The 23083-nt window shown below is 36.7% G+C and overlaps 1 protein-coding gene across 4 annotated transcripts in view; it reads left to right on the forward strand.

Annotated features, from left to right (window-relative positions):
* The window catches only part of DLG5 (discs large MAGUK scaffold protein 5), a 95519-nt gene extending 81837 nt beyond the window's left edge, over positions 1–13682 (forward strand). For 2 of the 4 annotated variants that reach the window (XM_079313126.1, XM_079313127.1), the window contains exons 22-34: positions 533–610; positions 1267–1429; positions 2299–2432; positions 2986–3150; positions 3500–3683; positions 4594–4742; positions 5035–5205; positions 5533–5729; positions 6432–6575; positions 6753–6880; positions 7643–7752; positions 9345–9454; positions 11829–13682. In XM_079313126.1, the coding sequence (XP_079169252.1) occupies positions 533–610; positions 1267–1429; positions 2299–2432; positions 2986–3150; positions 3500–3683; positions 4594–4742; positions 5035–5205; positions 5533–5729; positions 6432–6575; positions 6753–6880; positions 7643–7752; positions 9345–9454; positions 11829–11932 (1837 nt within the window). In that variant the 3' untranslated portion in view covers positions 11933–13682. The remainder of the gene's footprint in view (positions 1–532; positions 611–1266; positions 1430–2298; positions 2433–2985; positions 3151–3499; positions 3684–4593; positions 4743–5034; positions 5206–5532; positions 5730–6431; positions 6576–6752; positions 6881–7642; positions 7753–9344; positions 9455–11828) is intronic. The other 2 variants (XM_079313128.1, XM_079313129.1) reach the window with 1 other exon arrangement.
* The last annotated feature ends 9401 nt before the right edge of the window (positions 13683–23083 follow it).

Below are 23083 nucleotides of genomic sequence, written 5' to 3' on the forward strand. Positions count from 1 at the left end.
AAATCCTACTTTTCCAAAAAGTGTGCTTCCTCAGCCTCACTCACTTCAGTGGTAGTGAGTGCAGTCTGTGTGACCCTTCTGTAAACCTTCAGTAAAATAGTTTAAGCAATTTGTGCAGTTTAGAGCACATCTATATGGTATAATGGAATGTTAGGAAAGAAAACATTAATACATGTCAAATGCAGTATAATGGTATTAAAACAAAAAATCACTGCACCTGGTGCCCAAGCTGTTTCATTCCTGGTGAACTCAACTGTTAAAGCCTGGTGATGCTTCTTACTGTGTAGATATTCTTAAGTTTATAATAGTGAAAACCAGAGCTTTTTAGAAGGCTACTGTTTGTTCATACACATCATGAATGGACCAGCACCATATGTAGAGGTGGATACATCCCAAATATGGGGGGAGGAGAGGGGAATGTATCAGGATTTTCTTTTCTGTAAGCCTTTTTCTTGATATACTTACTAGTGTCTTACTACTGTTTGTCCTGTTCTAAGTGTTCTTGTCTTCTCAAATCTTCTACATCTTTCAGATATCTGTTCCGTAATAGGTCTTTTCTGAGAATCCCTGTGGCTCCTAGGCCTAGGTTCTCATCACTAAGGAGTTTGAGGTTGGCCTGATCTAAGGTTGTCCTTCTCGAGCAGTATTGCGCACTTTGTGCTTTTTTTACGTTTGGATAATTGCCCTGAGGAGAATTTGCATGGTAATTGTAATGCTACCATGCAAACTGCTGTCTTAATGGCTTGAGTTTGCAACTGCTTAATTTTCATTACTAATTTGTGTTTCCCAGCATACAAATATGAAATATTATATTTGTGCTTTGTTGTCCTTTGGTTTACCACCTTAGTATTCATTATGTTTATTTTCACTGGCAGTGAAGACTCCCAGCGTTTGTATTTGTAACATACCCTTCTGGAATATGGTTTGACAATGACATTATGTACAATGGTTCAGTTACTTTCATATAATATGCATCTGGAAGCTTCTTTCCTATCAACTTCATGACCATTCTATTTCAAATTCATATTTACCATCATTTTTGGAGCAGTCATGTACCTAGTGTACATTTACTTCTGCCACTGTACATTGCATGGTATTAAAGGAATGCATTTAAGACTGCTGACAATTAGTGGGGTTTTTTAAGTAACTGTCCAAAGCTATTTTATTGTTACTGTTCAGACAGGCATAAATATTGCATGTAACTTAGATATTGTGGTAGTTCAAGTGCAATTTTTTCCAACTCAGTTGTACCTATCTCCTTGAAAGGCCCTACATGGAAGAGCCACGCCATGTTAAAGTGCAGAAGGGCTCTGAGCCACTCGGGATTTCCATTGTGAGCGGAGAAAATGGTGGAATATTTGTTTCTAAAGTAACAGCTGGGAGCATTGCCCATCAAGCTGGCCTTGAATATGGTGATCAGTTACTGGAGGTAATTGTTTGCTTACTATTGCTAAGGTTTGATAAATCAGTTTGTATGACTGCAGCCATAAAGACTATGTTGTGAAACCTTGTGCACTGTGAGATGTATCAAAGTGTACTCTTTATTGTAATATTCCATAACTGTGATTGTTGTGACATTTTCAGGTTTTATCATAAAAATGTCTTTTGACGGTATATCTGCATCCTGTCTTGTATAGATATAATTAAATTTTAAGTTAATTAGTTGCAGTACTTGAAACAAAATAGTCCCAATCCCATATTCTGCCTGATAAGAGGGTACATCTTCCATCAGCTGACTTTTACCAAGTTTCATGCTGTTGTTGCTGTGCCATATCCTTAGCACATGGATGGTTAAAATATTACTCATGTGGCCTCCATGATGTTTCTGCCTGCTGTGTTAGATAAACACATGGAGTAGCATTTTGTAAAGTACAGAGCTGCTTTGTAAATGTAACATCATGTTAAAGCACCTTCTGTTGCACAATGTGTTTCTGATACTAAAATAGACCTGAATAGGTCTGAATTTCTCTTTAAATTCTGAGTTTACTCATATTGATGATCTGAACCAACTTGTATTTAATCAACTATATCAAATCATAGCACAGCTCAGAATATGTCTTTTAACGGTGAAAATATTGTTAAACTCCTTGTCAGGTTACAAAATATTTGAAAATTGTGATGATTCCTTCCAAGGAGTAAACACTAGAAATCACTGTATAGCAGCATTTCCATTCTCCTGTTTTCTCCAGAGGGAATAAGTGAAGATTTAGACATCACACTAATTAGAGCACTGAAAGAATGAGCTTGCTAGTTTCCATTTGAAAACTTGACATTCTGGTTTTTGCAATTTTTCCATAGTTTAATGGAATAAATTTGAGAAATGCTACAGAGCAACAGGCTCGGCTAATCATTGGGCAGCAGTGTGACACCATCACTATTCTGGCTCAGTATAACCCACACATGTATCAGCTTGGCAACCACTCAAGGTCAAGGTAAGGCTGGCTGGACCTGGGGAAAGACAGCTCTCCTGTCCACACAGTTATTTAGCTTGTTGCCAACTTCTGTACACTTAATGTTTGCAAACGTGAGCACATGTTGGCTGGTAAGTGTGATTGCTTTGGAAAGTAAGGTGTGAATATGTGTTTGTCAAAAGAATGCTTGATGCATGCAAATATATTTTCTATTTGGGCATAATCCATAAATCTACTAAACTAAGGTCCAAGATGACTTGTTCCTAGGATTATGACATTTTAATACTTCAAATAATTTTTACTTCTTTTTCCATAACTTTAATTAGAGAAGGTGTATCACCTGGTGAAATTGGCCATCCTATTTTGATGCATCATGACACTTCAAAGCAGAGCTTTGTCTTTCTCTTAGACTTACAATGAATGTATGTTTTTTGGCATGCTCATTTGAATTGTGGGGTTTGGCTTTTATCTCCCTTATTTAAAATTGACTTACAGCCAAATTAAAAATTTTTTGAGTGGAAAATAATTGGCATTAACCCACGAGTCTTTTCTTCTGTTTTCTTCCCCGTCATAGTTCTCGCTTAGAGCCTGTGAGTAATCATTCCACCCCCCAGGGCAGCGGAGCTGCAACGCCTGACAATCATTCCGTAATCGACACCGTCAGCGAGCAGGATGAAGGAACAATGACACCCCCGTCCAAACAAACCACTCCGACCACAAGTCCCAGGAATTCCTTAAGGTACAGAGTGGAACTTCTGTCTTAAAGGAAAATGAATTGTCAGGGTGGATATGAAGGATATTAAAAAGGAAGTGTATTTCTGTGAATGCTGTCTGGTTGAAATAAGTCAGCAGACAAGTTGAGTGGACCCCAGGATATAAATGTACATGTTTTCAGACTGTTTTGGAAACATGAGGTCTGCAAGTAGTAAAGAAGTTTTTCTGCAAGATAGGTTTAGTTGGAAAGGTGCTGTTTGTCCTTTAAGACTGTCGATTGGTGACCTATTCTGAATAATATTTATATAAATGTATATTCTTCAGATGGCAACTTTTTCAACTCTAGTACATGTGCTATTTCTTTCTGTCAAAAGGGGCCCTGTGGACACAAACAAAAGGACCCCTGAACCTAGAATTGTTGTTGTTAAGAAATCCCAAGTTGATCTTGGGATCCAGATATGTGGTGGAAACCTGTATGGAATATTTGTCTCAGATGTGGATGATGACAGCCCAGCAAAAGGACCTGATGGATTAGTCTTGGGTGACATGATACTTGAGGTAAGCACTTCAGAAATGTCTGCAGTGTACTGGCAAATGCTTGGGATGGCATAAAGAGGGAAGTGCCAAGTGCTGTGCTGTCCCACAGTATGCAATGTTCTGTGAGTGTTGAGTTCTTGCCACAAAACCCAGGTTAGAATGGTAAAGCAAACTTGCATTTTGGCTGCAGCACATGAGAGCTGAATGATGTGAACCTGGAGAACTATCCCTGTTGATGTCACAAAGTTTGAAGGCCTCACCTATGTCTACTTGTAATTATTAACACCTGCTCCCTTCATCTAAATGGAAACTTCGAATCCAATTGCTGTATGTAGGAGAAAGGCAAGGATATGAGAGATATTGTAAATCAGAGAACAAAGTTAATCTTACTACTATGAAGTTCTAAAGAAAGTATAGGAAAAACCATATATTGTGTCTTTGACTCTGCTTTCTGTATCTAAAATTAGAATATTTATCTACTTGTCAAGACTGTTAAGATGATAAACACATGTCTTTGTGAGTTTCAGATACAAGTGAGTGCTGATACTGTCTCATTGAACTTCTAGTATCCAGATTTTGCTTTGTAATCATATTTTGCTTCCTTCAAACCACTTGATATCCCTAAAAATATTAATTTTTTTTCAGTGTGAATTTCATGATTCTCACCTTACACTTGGAAAACTTTTTCAAGTTCTCTCTCACAGTACCTGTCTGCTGATTGCAGTTGTGTTTTTTGTTGTCCACTATAATGTCTCAGTTTCCTGCTAGACATCTTAAGGTGCAAACTGTACTAGAGTTAAATGACAAGACATATATAGAACCTGCAAGTGAGAAAAAACAAACTAATTTTGCATATTTTACAAGCTCAACGAGTTTTATTGCTTGTTAAAATACAATTTCACATCTCAAGGTCTATTTTTGTGTTTTGCAGTATGGGTCTATTGACATGCGAAATAAAACAGCTGAGGAAGCTTATCTTGAAATGTTGAAGCCTGGAGAAAACATCAAAATAAAGACTCAATACAGAATAGAAGAGTTTAATAAGATAAAAGAGCTTCCTGGAGATGGATTCTACATCAGGTATTTGAGCATGACTGGCAATGACAGCATAAGTCTGTTAGGATAATATGCTATCCATCATATGAGAGAGAGAAAGAACATAAATTTTCACAAGTTTTTTTTAAATTTGAAATTTACTGATTTATCCAGCTATTCTCTGGCAGCAAGTACACAGTCTTGTATAGCAAGTCTTCACTTTTCATTCCCATGTTCTTGATATGTACAGTAACCTGTTAAATTTTTTCAGAAAAGGTGTGTTCTTCCCTTGAGTTGATGGAGACCAGTTGCAAAACCTGTTTGTCTTCCTTTTCAGAGCACTTTATGATCGTGTGGCAGAGATGGAACAGGATTTAAGCTTTAAGAAAGATGATATTTTATATGTGGATGACACTCTACCACAGGGAAATTTTGGTTGTTGGATGGCTTGGCAGCTAGATGAGAATGCTCAGAAGCTGGAAAGAGGACAGATTCCCAGTAAATATATGTAAGTGACCTCAGTTACCATATTTATTTTTGGAAAGTATTTGTCTTTAAAAGTCTGACTAGTGAGATGTGGTATAAAACACTTGTTTGCTTCTATTCTTTCTGGGAGATAGTAATTCCTAGATATGTAATTTAAGGATGGCACATATCAATACACATTGAATTAAATATATTGCCCTATCAAGTTGGTTTTAATGCTGCTAAATAGTGAGGTAGAAATGACAATGTCCTAGGGTGCATCAGACACAGCATTACCAGCTGTGATACTGTCAAAAAATTTTAAAAAATGTGACTTTCAATACCAGCCATTTTGTCTGTTTTATTTTAGGATGGATCAGGAATTCTACAGGAGACACAGCATGTCTGAGGCTAAAGATGAAAACAGTTCATCTAAGACATTGTCAGCAGCAGCAAGGAGGTCATTCTTCAGAAGAAAGCATAAACACAAGCGAAGTGGTTCCAAAGATGGAAAAGATTTATTGGCTCTAGATACAATCAGTACAGACTCAATTCCTTTCCTGGATGGCAAGTACCTTTGTTATACTTGGGAGGGCTTTGCCTTTACTTCTCTTTCATTTTGAATCAGCACAGCACAACAAATAATATTAATTTGTAATTACTCTGAATACAAATGGTGATCATCACCTCTAATAATTATTCTTTTTTGTTATTAAATTACAAGCCTATTTTGTGTTTCAAAATGATATTTTCATAATTTCTTCCTAGACCTATTAGCATCATTTCATTTGGAGGGGGAGATTCTTTTTGATGCATGGTTTGATCTTCCTTTTAACTATTTAATTTCTGTCCAGGTTGCTTAGTCTGGACAGAAATCCTGTACACCCCTCCAAATCTTCACTTTTATTTCTTTACTCCTTTAGAAAAATCATGTCTGTTACAATGCTTACTTCCTTGTAATAGCTCTGTAAATCAAGCCAGAGATATCAAATATTGTGTAATGTTTACACTTTTAGGGATGATTGGGGAAGGTGAGAAGTTCGATCTTTTTAGTTGAACAATAGTTTAAATTAGAAAAATTACTAGTTTAAAATTACTAGCTGTCAAGTGGAAAAATTACAATAATGACTGACCATATTTTGTATTTCTCAAGGGCCTTTTGCCCTTGCAAAGGAGGTCTTCTCCTAAGTCCTGTAAGAGTGCTTCTGCATATTTGAGGAATGCCAAGAAATGTATGCTTATACAAATCAGTATCTTCTGTGTGTGTAGATTCTGCAAGTTTGGCTTATCAGCGTGTCCAGAAAGTGGACTGTACCTCCCCTAGGCCTGTCCTTATTCTAGGACCTTTACTTGATGCTGTGAAAGACATGCTGGTCAAAGAATCCCCTGGAAAATTTTGCAGGTGTCCTCTTGGTAAGTATGCAAATATAGCTAATTTATTCATGCTTACAATACATGATAGTTGATTTACACAGATGTTGCTAAATGACAACACAAACATGGATAACACCCCAAGAATCTGAATTTGCAGATATTGTCTTCTTAGCTTTGTTTTGTGCCTAATGAAAAGGGATCTCTTCTATGCAACAGAGGTTATGAAAGCTTCCCAGCAAGCCATTGAACGGGGGGTGAAGGATTGTCTGTTTATCGATTACAAACGGAGGAGTGGACATTTTGATGTGACAACTGTAGCTTCAATAAAAGAGATCACAGAAAAGGTGAGTCAATTTTAATGCTGTAGTTCTCTGTACAATTTACATACCTATGTTGGGGGGTGAAAATTATGTTAGCAGTGTCATTCTTTAAGACAGAGAACTGTTCCCCAGGCTGCTAATAAAGTAAACCTTTAAAATAAACTTACTTTTGCATGTAACTATTTAAAATGAGCTCACCTTTATAGAAACTAGAAATGTTTATATTCTTCTACAGTATTATAAATAAAGCTAGAAATAATTTTCTTCAATTCCATCCTCTACCCCATCCAAAAAAGGATTTAATTTTTTAAACTATTGCATGTAATGCAGTCATATAGAATGTAAACATCATCATAATCCTGAAGTCAGATGTTACCTAAAGCCTGTTCATTGCTTACAGTTTTCAATCAAACGACATGGAAAGTCCTATTAACACTTGTGTTTGCTTATGATTTCTGAACAAGAAAATTAATAAGAATATTTAAACTTTGGAAAAATGTATTGCATATATTTCAATCTGAGTTTTCATTTCATTAGCTCTTCAAGTACTTTTTTTCTATCAATGCATGCGTTTGGTACTATGAATGCAATTTCTTGCAGTTTTTCATCTTTTGTCTTTTGTTATAAATCCTTTGGGTACAAATTGCTCAGTAGTCCCAAAATGCTACATGTATGGCAAAATTCTGTTGGGTTGCTATGATTTAAGTAGGGGAAGAAATGGGGGATTTGCATGTGTGCTTGTGCTCTTTAACTGAATGAGTGTTTTGCATTTACATTTGATCTTAGGATTGTCATTGTCTGCTTGACATCGCTCCTCATGCCATCGAACGGCTCCACAGTGTTCATATCTACCCTATTGTCATTTTTATTCGCTACAAAAATGCTAAACAAATCAAGTAAGTCTGTGAGGGGTGTAGCTCAGGGATGTTTATTCTGTAAAAGAAGTCTGTTTTACCTTTATTGTTTATTTCATCCTAGTCATCTTAAATCTCTTGAAACAGCCACTGGGATTGGCTCAGTTGGCCAGAGCCTGGTGCTAATATCACCAAGGGTGTGGGTTCTATCCCTGTGTGAGCCACTCACTGAAGAGCTGGACTCCATGATCCTTCTGGGTCCCTTTCAACTCAGCATTCTGAGATGCTATAAATGGGCACATTAATCCTCATAAAACCCACTGTGAGGTGTATGCTCTTAACTTCATTTGGGTTGCATGACAATAAAGTGAATCTTTAATGAAATCCGTGGAGACCAAACTGAATGTCCTCTAGGAGGATCTTTCCTGCTAGCCTTTGTGGTACATTGCAAGGCTGATATGGGTGAGATTCATTGAGAATTAATCATTGACCATGGCAGAGGGCTGTTCTTCGTCTTCTTAGAAGGGCCCAGGGTATGGATGCAGTGCCAATTGATTCATAACCTCAGCTTTCCCACCTTCATTCCCCAGTAAACAAAGCAAGGGAAGTTGCCTTTTGCCACACAGTGCATATCCTGTGGTCTTCTCAGGCTGTGTTCTTTCAGTAATTGTGAAATTCCTGTTTGAATATAGCCAGGAACAGAACACAGGACATGCGAATGCCAGTCCCTCCCCTGATGTTTGAGAAAGCCTTTATACATTTTGATAGATTGATTTGTCAAGAAGGGACATCATCTCCCAACATGGATATTGAGAAATACTCTTGCTAAGAGATCTTATACTTGTGCTATCTTTGTATTTAAAGTTCAAGTCTTCTTATATTCTTGATCTGTAGGTAAATTTGATTGCTATCTATTTAATAAAGAAGATAAGTATCACTACTTTAAAGTAGAAACAGGACATAGAGCAATGAGGTGTATTTCATTGCAACTGTAGGATTGTGTGCTGAAATGATAAATGGAGCTGTCATGTCTTGACCCCTTTGGAAATGAAATGGTGACCATTACAACTTTTTCCTTTTTTTGGAAAGTGACAAAGGTGAAACTAGTCAAGTGAGCATTTCTGGCAGTCATCAGTATAAGTTGCAGTGGCACATTGTGTCTGCCTGTTGTGTGCACCCAAAGTTTATCCAACATCCTTTTTGATATAGCACAAGTTATCTGAAATGCTCCACTGCAATGTTAGGTGAGTTTAGTAATTATGTTTTTAAGTAATTATTTTAGCATTTGTATTTCTCTGGTTTTTTGTCTCATGTATATGAGATGATGATCCAATTTATACGAACTGGAAAAAATTATATTCTTTTTTCATCAACTGCCTCGCAGTCTCTGAAACTTAAAAGAAATACTACCTTGGTCTGAGAGCAAGTAAATTTGTTAGCACTGTGATGATCCTGATGACTGTGCTGATACTGCTGAAGCACAGTAGATGGCACTCTGGGCCTAGGAGTCTGCTTGCATGTGGATTAGCCTTTCCTATTCACCCAACTAGAGGCACTCTTTTCAAGTCCATTAAAAAATTACTCTTATACAAGGTGTTTCTTTTTTTTTTCCTCTTTTGTTTGTTTTTTTTCAGAGAGCAAAAAGACCCAATCTTCCTGAGGGACAAAGTTACACAAAAGCATTCCAAAGAACAATTTGAGACAGCTCAAAAAATAGAACAGGAGTATAGCAAGTACTTTACAGGTTAGTATTTAAGCAAACTTGCAGTAGGAACACAGTGGTAATTTAATCAGTTTACATTTTAATTCAAAAGATCCATGTTCCTTTCATTTAGCACCTTGGGTTTTTTTCACTTTGCCTTCCTTTTTGAATAACTGTTCTGTTATTTTATTTTACCAGGAGAGGAAATGTCAAGATAGAAATCTTCTTTGTTCTGAATGTTATAATCTTATGATCTAAAGAAGTTCTGAAAAGGTTTTATTACTAGCCAGTAGTATAGAAGTGTGGTCAAGATTAGATGATTTGACATAATGTTGTCAGTGTTATACCATGTAAGGAGTACAAAGGTTTTTTTAATTGTAGGAATCAAACGAAGCAACAGAAACCCCTTGTAGTTTAAACTAACAAATTATGATTTCCAAAGGTCCGTTCCAACCTCAACCCTTCTGTAATTGTGTGATTTGTGAGATATACTTTAAATGTTTCAACCATGGAAAAAAAATGACCAAGGTTTCTTGAGCATTGTAATTTGGAATAATTAAATTCAACTTTAGAAGCCTTTTTAACTTCATTAAGTTATGAAATCAGTCTTGGATTGTAGTATTTTTACTACAGAAATTCTGCAAGAAAACCCCAGTGTTTGGAGACTCTCTGTTCATTTCAGAGTGTATTTCCACGTGGTTCCACATACCTAGAATTTTATCCCCAATCTTTTGAATGTATCTTGATGTGCATGGCAATGAAATTTAAATAGAAGAACAAACACCCTAGACTAGCCAAAAACTAACTTTTCATCCCCTAAACAATGCAATTTTTACAGAAATATTTTGAAGCATAACTGCCAAGTGCAGAGAGACAAAAGGGTGTGTTTAGTTTAGAGCTCTCTCAGTGCATCCTGAGAGAATCCATGTGTTCTCAACAAAATGTTATGTAATAGGCATACAAATGTATTTTACACTGTACATACTAAACCTACAGAGACCTTGACATGCACAGGGCCAAATTGCATCACCACATGTTTTTATCTGCTTCTTATTTAGGCATTTGTGGCATTTTAGTGTCACCCTGGCAGTGGAAGGGCACTCAGTCCAAGAGGCTCTTGTGTATCTTCCCTATGCCCTGTGGGAAGGGCATCCTTCTGTTGGTGCAGTGTGCAATGGGCTCCAGCTGTCACCAACACTTCCAGATGCTGGCAGTCAGAGAGGATTGGTGTTCAAATTGCACTGACATTGAAGCTTGTTGAAATCTAAATATTCTACATAAAATAAGCCTGTAGATAGCATGTAGACAGATGCAAGCATGTTGTACCTAGTAGGTTAGTCATAGAGCTAGAGGCCACACTCTAACGACTGAGCCCTTTAGCTACTTCATGGAGCTCACTTTTGACTAATGACTTTCAAGTTGGCTTTGTTTCCTCTACCAAGTTGTAAACATAGTGTGTAATCTGAATCACTTCTTCCCTGCCATTTGTCACTTTTCATAGACCTTTTCAATTATTGTGTTCTGTATCCAAAGTCACCTGACATCATTAACTGTAGTATATATTGCAGAGCCAAATATTATATATTTATGTGACATCATATTTTCTCTTTTCAAAAAGAAAAGTGATACCTTAAGCTATGTAAGACTCCATATTTTTTCAACATCAGTGGTAGCTGTAGCCAGAGGCTTTGCTGGCTGACATATTTCTCAAGTCGTGAAGTTCCCCAGTTTTTAGTATTGAAGACAATATGTTCTCCTCTCATGTGTCAGTGGTGGCATTTTACTTTTTATGTTTAGCAAGGGTAGAATAAAAGGTGTTCATTTATCTTGTGAATTGATTTTCAGGGAGTTGCTTGCTGTTGGCCTTTTGTTCCTTGAATGTAGATGACGATAAGAATTGGAGTAGCAACCGCTGCTGTTTTATTTAGCTCAGAGATCTGTGAGCTGCTCATAATTTACTTCTAATATTTGTAAATAGTGTAGTTGCTACAGCTATAGTCTCTATGTATATTACCCCGTAAATATAAGACTCTTAACACCACATGTTGAATAGAGAAGGTTTATTATAGCAGGTTCTGACCATCTTTAGACTTAAACTTTGCCACCTGATGCCTCTGAAAATAGTACATGGAGGCCACTTACAAAACAGTTGTCTTAGTTGATTATAGCCATCAGTTCCTTGACTTCCATGGATTGTTTTAGGAGCTAGCAGAAGAAACTGTGTATTGAATGCTTGACCTCTTTGCTCTGTTTATTTTTTTTTTTAGAGACATGCATCTGTCAGATACTAACTTGAGTTACTTAATTCTGATCTGTTGATAAACACTGTGCAGATAAATGCAGACGACTGCTCTTGCTAATTGCTCGTAACTATTTGTTCCAGTTTCATTTATATGTGGCGTTTCTTCTTCTTCAGGCATTGTCCAGGGAGGAGCCCTTTCAAGCATTTGCACTCAGATTATGACAACAGTTGACCAAGAGCAAAACAAGGTCCTGTGGATCCCAGCTGGCCCACTGTAGATTTATTTTGCTGTGAAACTACTTTCCGGATGTAAATAACCAAGTAACTTTCTATCCAACAGACTCTGTTCATTTCTGTCTTTATAAAGATACCCATGAGTGATTTCTGTTTCATGAAGGGGAATGAAAACACTGAACACACAAGGACCTGACGAGGCATGTGGGAAGGGGTAGATCACTTCACCGAGCTTGTCTCTTATGTTGTACGTGTACACACGACAGCTGTCATGAGGGTTGTGACCTGTGTGTACTTGTCCATGAGCAATGAATTTAACAATGCTGCAAAACCCTGTAGAATGACACGTTTACAAAAACCTTTTCAAAGTATTTGGTTCTTGCTGTTTACTTGAATGTCTTTTTGTTTTGTTTTGTTCTTTTTTTAACTCGGTGTCCTTTCACTTAATGAGGTAACTCTCCAAAATGGGGTGAAATACTCGGTATGAACAGACAATTTATGGGCAATGTGGCTCTTAGTTACAGTTTTGGCCATTTCTAAGCACATTGTTGATTTGACAACCAGGTAATAACATGGGATGGAATCGGTACGTCTTGGAGTAAGCTCAAAAGGAAGTACACTCCTACACAGGGCAGACCACTGTTTGTATCCTGTCAATGCTTGTCTGTCAAAGATATCGTTTCTTGTTTTATGCATGAAGCTAATATTTAAACGTCATAATGTATCTAAGCAATCCAAGCTTAACATGTTGACAAATAATAATTTTTGGTTGTTGGGCCTGGATTAAGTACTGGTGGGGTAGAGTCATAAACTAGGCCTAGCATGCTGTGTTCTGTCACTTTTAGATACTGTAAATATGGAAAGCTTATGTTGGTGCAATTTTGCAGGGTAATTCTTAAGCTTTGTACTTCAGTGTGTAGCATTCACGTAGACTTTTTATTTAAGAGCAGACACAGTTTTAGGGCTTTGATTAAAAGCCTTTAGAAAGGTACTAAATTGTTAGTGTTTTCACTGTCAAAAAGTAAGTGATTGTTTAGTTTTGTTTTTAATACTTATTTACCTGATGTACCGAACTCTATTATATCAATTCCCTTTTTGTTTTTTTGCACTTCTGACTCTGTGTTCCTAACACAGGTTTTGTACCTGTTTCTTCTGTCTCTTGTGCCATGTTTCCTGGGTACTGTATTTTAATTGTTTTTAAAATATTATTTGAGTAGACATGCTTCTCAGTCACTGTTTCTAACATTTCATTATGTAGGGTTTCTAGTTTTACACTACAGGCTGGAATTTTGCTTCTGTTTGCAGCTTTTATAATTAAAAGGGATTCTTCTTGCACAGTTCTTCAAGAAAGATCTGTTCCTAAATTTAAATTCTGTTTTACAGTTGCTATTTTATAGTTCATAATACTTTTTATAGTATTTATGTAGTTGCACACTATATACAGTATTCTGAACTATAAAAACATCTTAAATATATATGGTATTTTATATAGTATTATACCATACTATTATAATACTGTATATATAAATTAATGAATATGAAATGGTATGGGTGAATTAGTAGTCAAAGTTCTTCCCATGGTGAGGGACAGAAGTTGTTTTTTGTTTATCTCAATTTTTGTTTGTTTTGTTTGTTTTTTAAAGTTTGAGATCAGAGTAGACTCCAGTGGTACAACTGAAACAGACAGGTACTGTTCTGACATGGATTTTTCTGTACTAAATGAAAATGTCACTTTGTATCAAAAAAAAGTTAAAGAAACTGATTACTAAATAAAGGTCAATTTCTGTAACTTCATTTGTGTGTAACAGGTGCATAGAGCACATGCTCTTCTTGACTCTGTTTAGTTGAGTCCTCATACAAGGTTTGAATTTCTGACTAAAATTTGCATATCCACCTGATGCTTTCAAACACCTACCTTGAGAAGAACAGATTTGTTTTGGGCTCTTGCCTATCCTTGGATGCATAAATACCAAAGATATTCAAAAGCTGCAGGACATGAGATGTTAGTGGTGGTGGTTTGTGTTAACATTTCTAATGTTCTGGCCCACTGATGTTAAGGACTTCAAATGGAAATGCAGTTGATTGGGTAGAGGCTTTCACTGAAGAATGAGTCTGTCATTGATACTTTGAAGAGTGTTACAGGGGAAAAGTGAGAGTATTAGCTCAAAGGCACATTGTAGAATGCACATTCCTTTACACTTCAGGCAGTCCAGCCTCTTGTTCATTGAGTTATCTGAAAGCCTTGGGAAGATAATTATTATGTACTAACTTTTCTGCTCTATCATTTTCTTTATTCTCAGATGCCAGATAGTCAGCTTCAGCATGAACTCAGTTTGTGGATGGACAAGTCTTTTAATCTGCATAACTAGCAATAGCCTTTAGTCATGAGACAGGACTTGCATCTTACCTGCCCTTGAAATAAACACACCGTGGTAACATTGTCTAATAGAGGATGAAGAAAATGAGAATAGGCAGGTTCTGGCAGGTCAGTAACAGCCATACATTGCATATCTTCTGATCACAACAAAGTAGAACTGAAGTCATGATTGAACACTAGAAGGAGATGCCTTTTGCTCAGATCAGGAGTTTCCTGATATACCATTTTCTTTTATAGTATAGTATGCTAGACATCAATTTAGCTATTTTTCTGGAAAGAGTAATTCTGTCCAGGTGTTTAAATAAAGAATGTAGTTATGTGGATATTTTAAAAATAATTTCAAAGTAGTAATGTTAGAAACAAGAAGTCTGAAGATACCACCCTTATGCTTACAAGCCACAGTTGAGCATGTGTGGCTGCAGGTAGAGTTAACTAGAAATAAAAATCTTTGAATTTTGTTCTCCACAGCTAAACTGATATAAAATGGCTGAAGATACTGCAGCCCATATGTATAATTTGTTGTTCATATGTTGGCAAACATCTATTTGCTTTCAAACCTTTGCATTCTGTTTACATTGATCTGAATTGCAGGGCAAGAGTTGGCCTGATCCAAAATTACCCTGTGACAGCTGTCAACCTCTCCACCTCAGACAAGGGTTCTTTTTCAGTGCCTGATAAATTTGGAGGCCATATCCTAATCCTTTGCAATGAATGCATCCCCTTAAGCAATCAAGTCTTGACAGCTCTCCTAGGTATGTCTCTGATGGATGTATTCATGGTTAAAACCCAATCTTGTAATCTCTTCTAGGCTTACCTTTAAGGCTCCATGTAATTTCTACAATTCTGTGCCTACACTTCACATGGACAGTTTCTGTTAGAATAGACTGACATAGGAAAAATACTCGCTGTCTTGGAACTAAAGAGAATATTGTGAACTATATGGATGCCCAATAGATCAGAATTCTGTCTTATACAACAACTAGTGAAGGTACCAGAACTGCAACAGAAGCTGAACAGCAGGAAAAAGGTGCTTGGCCTCTTCTTGTCAATTTTCTTAGGCTGCTGTGCCTATGAGTGTGAGTTTTTTACTCATTTGGTTGGGTTTTTTCCAACGTGAACTCAGTGTCATTTTGTTTAGAAAATGTCTTGATGTTCTTCACTAAAAAAGTACGTTTTTGATAACATTTGGTAGTAAAGTTCTTAGCTATTCAATTTGTCTTCTTTCTCTCTTTGAATACTAAGAGATGCTTTTGCCAACACAACATGAATGATTCAAGCAGGAATCCAAAAACCAGGTGAGCAGGGGATTCTATTACTTAAATGTGAAAGTACCAACTTAATCTGAGATTGTTCAGCTCTGTTTTAACTAACAATTCCACAGAAGCTTTTTTAAGAGTAGTTGTTTTTACGTTATCTATAATTGTCTGTCTACATGGATCCTTTCCTTGATGCAAACTGTGGATAAACTGTAGTTAACTGTGGAAGCATACTGTGACTAAAGAAATTTAAAATATTTTCGGGTCTGGAGTTAGCTTGTAGACTTCCAGTGTGGAAGATGTTTTGTGTTTTTTAATGTTTTTTAAAATATTTATTTAATCTTATTACTTAACTCACTTGAAAAACAGTGAGATGTGAATTCAAGTTTTTTTTCAGATTTCCTTAGATCTCATTCAATTAAGCAATTTCAATTAATTTTCCTCTACAAAATGCACCTGTTGAAGATGAAGAGGTTTTATTGTCCTGTGTGACGTGTGAATATCTAGGTGACTTTTTTAAAGAAAGATGTACACACAGGTTATTAAAATATGAGCCTTGGTTCTAAAAATGTAGGAGGGGAAATGGAAGAGAGATAATAACTGTTTCAACAATCAAGCTATATAAATCTCTGCACTGTATAGCCTAGTCACTTCATATTATGGTGAATTATCTGTCTTTGATATGTTTTATTAACAGGACATTATATGCCAAGTGTGTGTATTCACTGAAATATTTTCTGTGTCTACCATATTGAAGAAAATAGCACCAAGGGCTGAGGAAGCTTTCAGAGATACAGTATCCTCATTTATGAGCCTTTTCCTTTGCTGGCTCACACTGTAAAGAGTGTCCAAGAGCTACACCAGTGCTGCTGCTAGTTGAGAAAAACAACCCAAGCCTGAAACAACACCCTCTACCCCCACCAAAGCAAAACAACTCCCTTCCCACCAAACCCCATGTCCAAAGTGTCCAATTTGGCTTCTTGATGGCTTCAGTTCTTCCTGTCTCCTGAGATACATTAGAATTTCATTTTTAAAAGAAGACAGCAGTTTACTCTTAAATTAATTCACAAACATACTTCATATTTCTCCAGAATTAGAAACAAGTCTGTCAAAATGTTAAATTCTTTCAACAGCTTGGAAAAAAAAGAATCTGTTTCTTGATAAAATTACACTTGTATTTGCAATGGCTTCTTTTCTTTTAAAGTTTTTTTCAGTGCAAATCTTAATGACATTCCTTATGTAATATTCCCTGTGCCCTTCCTCTGAAGGAAGGGAATGAGCAGCTTTCTGAAGGTGGTGACTTTGATCTTCAGAGTAAGTGACCCTTGTTTTTTTTTTTTTTACAACTTTTACACCTCATTTTGCTGCAGATTATCTTGTTAGCAATAACAGCAATCAATTAAAATTATCTTTATTCCTTCATTTGACAGATCTGTTTGGTCCACAAATGCTTGCCATTTGAGTTCAGCAGTTAGCTTAATCATCAGATTTTTTTACCAAGTTGAGATGATATTTGTAGCCCACTGTGATAAACTTAAGGTATTAGGTTTTTGTCTTTTTAGCTGGTGCAAGAAATAAAAGGCTGAAAATGCTGGGGTTTATTTGTTTTGTTTTGTTATTTTTTTGGGGGTTTTTGTTTGTTTGTTTTTTCTCAATCTAAATATGTGTAAGGAGTTAAAATGTGATTGTAAGTTTTGTGATGAAAATAACTATTAGTTATAACATTTTGAGAGGATAATTCCAACAAAGTCAGCCCAAAGAACCCAAGTTAAGAGAGAGAAAATTGTCCTCTGCTGTGAAAATAGGATTTGAGAGTGCCAGCAATTGCTCGTATCATTATAGTAACAAGTAGGTTTGTGATGCAAAGATGAGTAAGTGCAATTGCTGAAGAAACCAAACACATGGAGCTGAATTCCATTCCAGGAAGGTGATAAAAACTCCATGTCCTCAGCAACTGTCAAGGTTGGTCCCATGGTGACAAATGTGCATCTCTTTTATCTGGGGTTGGCTGAACTGTATGGCCTTGAAGAGCTTCTGGCTAAAATATATTTCTAGCATTCAGATGAATTCTCATAGTTTTATATCCTGACTTGTGCTGTATTAAAAAATGTGTTGTTAATAGCTGCAATTATAGTGTGATCTGTTGAAACCTGCCCTGACTGATTTAGTTCAATTATTTAGAGCTCGTTTGTCAGGATGGTATCACATACTTTGTGACAGAGTCACCATTTTACACTGCAAAATAATTCAAGTGAAGTTGTAAAAATCAATTGGATATCTTCCCCCTCCTCCTGGTCATTATATGACAGAGCTTCTCTCAGAGCTGTAAGAGTTGAACTGCCATGAGTTCACTTGAATTCCTGGCTGATGCTGACACTGCTCCACTGTCCTGCACAGGACATGGTCAGAGCTGTTTCCTCACAGTGGAGGAAGGAAGCATTGAGTCTTTGCCTGGGTTGACTCTACTGACATGCTTCCAGTCCTGGCTCCATAGGGCAGTTCTGGGCCTTCCAGAGCCAAAATGGTATTTCTGATCAGCAATCGATTTTCCTTTCAGTAGCCACTTTTCTGCTATGTAACCATACACAGACAGAGTTTTGTCAAGTGCTCCATGAAATTTTTTTCAGATCAGGAGTGAGGTTGTAGTTTGTCAGAGCTATATTATGGATACATCAGAAGTTTTCTCCTTCTTTTACTGTTACACGTGGCTTTACTTTCCCTTTGCTTCATAGTCTTACTATCACTAGTAGATAAATCTTCTTTCAAGGTTGTGTCCCTCATCCAGTGCAGCCTTTCCTATTTGCCTCATTCCTTGCTTTATACTTCACTTACACATCTAAACTCTCTAAAGATATTTTTTCCATTGCTGATGCAACCTAATCTCTCCCTTCCTCGCCCTGTTATCTAATGCTAAAGTATTTTTGGGACATTATGTAAAGTCTGTTTGTTTCACAAAGCATACTATGTGGTTGTGTGTTAATCACTGATTTGATTTTAAACACTTGTAATCCTCACTGTTGATGATGTGGTGAGCAGCAGTGGCTGATCCACTCCAGCATTCAGCAGCCAGCAATTCCAGGTAATGTTTTAGCAAGGTCTGCATGTCTGCAGCTTCTGAAAGTGATGCCTTGCTGTGTTTCCAGCAGTGTCAGCAGTACATTTGTAGCAGGACATAGTTGGTGAGCAACAGAAGACAATTGGAGAAAGTTCACAAACCTGCCTTAAGATTTTGTGGCCTCTGCTGGTTGGATTGATTTGGATTTCCCTATGCACTGTTCAGATTCTGTGATAACCCAGCACTGGTAAGGTATGCAGAGGTATAGCTGAATTGATTTAGTGCAAACTACTGAGATCCTCAAATGGTGCCTGGCCTTCAGTAGAAATGAATTATTATTATTCTAATTTTAACCTGTTTTGCTATCACTTAGAATATTACTGGGGTTACAAGAGGACAGTTTATAAAGAGTTCCAAAAGTAGCCATTTTTCTTTTGTTTTTTTTCTACTCTACTCTTGCCCTAAAGTTCAATTTTTATTTTGCACCCTCTGTAATGTCAGCCATTTCAAGATGCAGGTAGTCTATAATACACAATAGAGTGGAAAGAACAAGAACTGCTCCAAACCACTGTTGAATGTTGCAAGTCATGGGCCCTTAAAATCCTTTTTCCATTCTCTTAGTTGCAGAAGGAGCTACTCAGAAACAGAAATCCTTTCTTGAAACAATTAAGACAGAATTTTGAAAGTTATTTTCTTTCTTGTTCTCGTTACTCTGATAATGAGACTTTCAATATCTGACTCTCTTGTTATACAAATCTGGTGTCCAGACCAAAAGCATCTCTGGCACCTTAATACTTGTTCCTGTGAAAATACTATTTTAACTTCTCTGCTTCAGGGTATATACTTCATTATCTAGACTACTTTCAGCTTTTGTTTTATTCGATGTAAGCCTCATCATTTCAGTGATTTGGGATTTATGACTTTTTGTTACTCCCTGCTATTTATGGGATATGTTTTTTTGTTTAAATAAAGGTTTTTTTTCATCATAACCCATCATCCAGATTGGTGGTGTGGGTTCATGGTTCTACAGTCACTCTAAACTGAAGTGTCTTGTTTCTCAGTGGGGAAAAAAAGTTAGGCCAGCTAACTTATCCAGTGTGGGACTGCCCTTTTAACATATATATATATATATATATATATATATATATATATATATATATATATATCCCTGTGTTCTGTGAGTGGAGTATTTTCCTTTTTTTTTTTTTTTTTGTTTGTTTGCTTTGGTTTGTTTTGCATGTTTTAAAAATCTAGTTCTGCAGATAACACATCAAGAATGTGTCTTGAAAATCAGTGGTGCTACAGATAAGTAATTGACCAGTACATGGTTTGTTAGTCAATGTGGGAGAAAAATGGCAAAATAGTTTAGAGTGAAGCTGATTGGTTATGCACATCCACAAATCCCTGATGCTCTCTTCTTCAATTATTTGCCTAGTGTTTAATTTTTAATATACTTGCTTTAAGAGGGTGTTATTAGCCTGAAAGTTACATTTGGAAAATAAAAGCATTGGAATGGGATACTTCATTTAATAAGCATTGAAATGAGACATTCCTCAAAAGGAAAGCCATTGTTCTATTTCATCTAGGTTTTCATGAAAATGTTTTCATGAAAAATGATCAGTAATTTCTGAAAAAGAAAGTACCTTTTAAAAGATGTCTCAAGCCAACTACTGAAAACAGGAGTTATACTACATAATTGCTCATAAATCAAAGTTGTGCTTGGGGATTTTTTCTCTGTGTAGTACAGAATGTAAAATGATTAGAGAAAAAAATTATTTCTGGTATGTGAGAGAGAATAAATGTTTCTTTTCACAGTGTGCTAATATAGCGGTACAGAAACTACAACAGATTAAAAAAAGCACTAAGAAGTATTTCTTCAGCAACACATGGAATATGACTTGCATTTATCAAATTATTCTTTTAAAATCTGAGAACCTGTCCCTTGATGCAAACTCGCACATCAAACACCTTTGACACTCTTTATTTTTAGAGTTACAACATCTCATTTACAGTATAGCACTGATTGTTTTTCTTTCAAGATTCAGAGCAGAGTTTTAAACTGTCTTCCTCAAGGTCACAAGCCTGGCAGTAAATTATTCTTTTTTTTTTTTTTTTTTTTTTTTTTTTTTTTTTTTTTTTTAAATCATTAAGTACCTCAATAACAAAGAAAAAAACCTTCAAACCAAAACAAAAAATAGCAGACAAACATGCTTAGGTTTATAAAAATCAAATTATATGTATTCTAAGACTATTTCTTCCCTAAGACAGAAAGTACCAGCAAAATCAATGGTGAGAACTTGCAGGCCTAGTGATGACTTTAAATCAGCAGCTGCCATGCAAGGCATGGAAAAACAAAGTAACTGAATCTTAAAATAATATGTGTGGCAGTCTGTAATGCAAAATTAGTGGGATTTCAAATATTGGTGGTTGTGAAGGGATTGACAAAGTATTGCATATTGCTTATCTGTAGATCCAACATTTCTAGTGAGTTAAATTCAGACACCTATTATGGGCTATTTTATAACAATCACTCTAAATTGATGAAGGCATAGTAAGCCTTGTATGGCCACAGACCTTTAGTTGAGACCAGACAATAATAATCTAGTCTCTCAAGTATGCAAAAAGCATGAGAGAGCATCAGGCTCACTGGCTCAATGTCAAGTCCTTCTTATAAAAGGTATGACTTAAAATGGAAAGCCTTTGTGTCAGTTTATGCAGACTAACTTAATGTGTATAGCCTGTGCAGACAGTTATTTTCCACCTATTCGTGAATACACAAGCTTGAATATTTGGCTTTAAATGAAGAGGGGTGCAGAGAGTTCTTTTGTTTAGTTAAATAAATACTTTCCAATATTTAACCAGTTTTAATTTATGGGGAACAGATGGTTTTTCTTCATTAGTAATTGTTTTTCCAGAAGATAAGCCTGTATTAAAATTTGTGAGGATTCATGAGTTCTTTTATTCTAAGTAAAGTTCTTTGTTGAAACCACTCAATTTTTTAAAAAATAAAAGAACCAAGAGTTTTTTTTCAAGCGTCAAGAGCCTGTTAGTTTATTATATTCTGTTCTTTTCTTAGAGGCAAAGGCTGTCAAACATGTTGTTGCACTCTTGCTTGGAAGGAAAATCTGTAAGTGTTCTTAGGATGCAGGCACAACAGAAGTTCACTAAAACTACGTCTGCTTTTAACTCAGGTAAGATGCAATGGCATCTGATCAAAATATCAGATGCAAGTCCTGGAAACTCTTTTGCCTCCACTTGTGACTAAAATTGCTCACAATTTCATGAAAATGAAAAGGTTCTGGTTTTGTTTTTGGACTGGTAAATGGCTGGATTTTTATGTCTGCACCCTTGTCCCACTAAAACAGGTCTTTACTCCCTGTTATAGGAGCAAGAACAGGAGCTGAAGCCTGTCACATTTCAAATGCCCCTGTCAGAAGCATGTTGTTAAGCTCTACTTAAAGCATATTCAGTATTTTGAGTAATGGGACCAATAGCAGGCAATTTTAACCCTCATAACTGATGTGCTGGTTTGACAAGGTTTTCACAGCAGAAGTCACTGTTGTATAAGCCTTCACAGATAGAGTGCTTTTCTCATTATGGAAACGTACAGCTTGAGTAGCATTTTCCTTTCATGACATATTCAGAGCTCTCTGCAGTCCTTTATGGTATATTTATACAAATTTGTGGAGGAAGCCCTCTAAAGCACAAGTTTACGACATGCCAGTGTCTAGTTACTTGGACTTTGAGCTTTACATTTTCAAGGTCCAGAATGCAGTGATAACAGCTTATTTCCCACTGACAGAATGCACACTTGTAGGTACCCAAGTTAGACGTAGAGAATTTCCTTATATTTGATAAAACTACAGAGTTGCATCTTCTTTTGTTTAGCCACCAGAGTAAAGCAGTCATTAAGTTGTCAACAAGCTCCTCTGCCATGTGTCGCTGTCTTGTACGTGGCGCATGCAAACCGTCCCAGTGCCTTACGAGGAGCTGCTACATGTCCTTCCTTCTGCCAGCCATGCATTGGGCCATGACCTTTCACTTCTGAGTTTCTTTATTCAGGTTACAGACACCTCTGGGAGCAGGTTTTGAAGCACTGTGTGCCTGTTGCCAGGGCTAGCCTCTACCATCAAAGGGCACAAGGAGCAGCGTGGCTCTGGCGTAGGGAGGAGTGTGGCTGCGCTCCAGCTCTGCCTGCTCTGCTTGCTCTGTACATTTTGGGTTGCTGTTTTTGAAGGGACTGGAACACTGGCTGTGTTTCTTGTTTCTCTCTTCACCCTGCTGGAGGCCTCAGAGCCCCTGTTTGCTACACTTTGCTTTTTCATTTGCTGTGACACCATGGGCAGGCTTTAAAATTACCTGGGTTTTACAGGTGTCGTACCTGTTTGTATTTTTACAAAATCTAGCATTAGAGAGGGGGAGTGAGGCAGGGAGTTCAATGAGTGGTTAGCTGTTTCTTCAAACAGGACAATAATTAAAACAAGCTCTTCAACAGTGAAATTGTGTG

Source organism: Erithacus rubecula (assembly GCF_903797595.1).
Source record: "Erithacus rubecula genome assembly, chromosome: 9".
NCBI classification, from domain to species: domain Eukaryota; kingdom Metazoa; phylum Chordata; class Aves; order Passeriformes; family Muscicapidae; genus Erithacus; species Erithacus rubecula.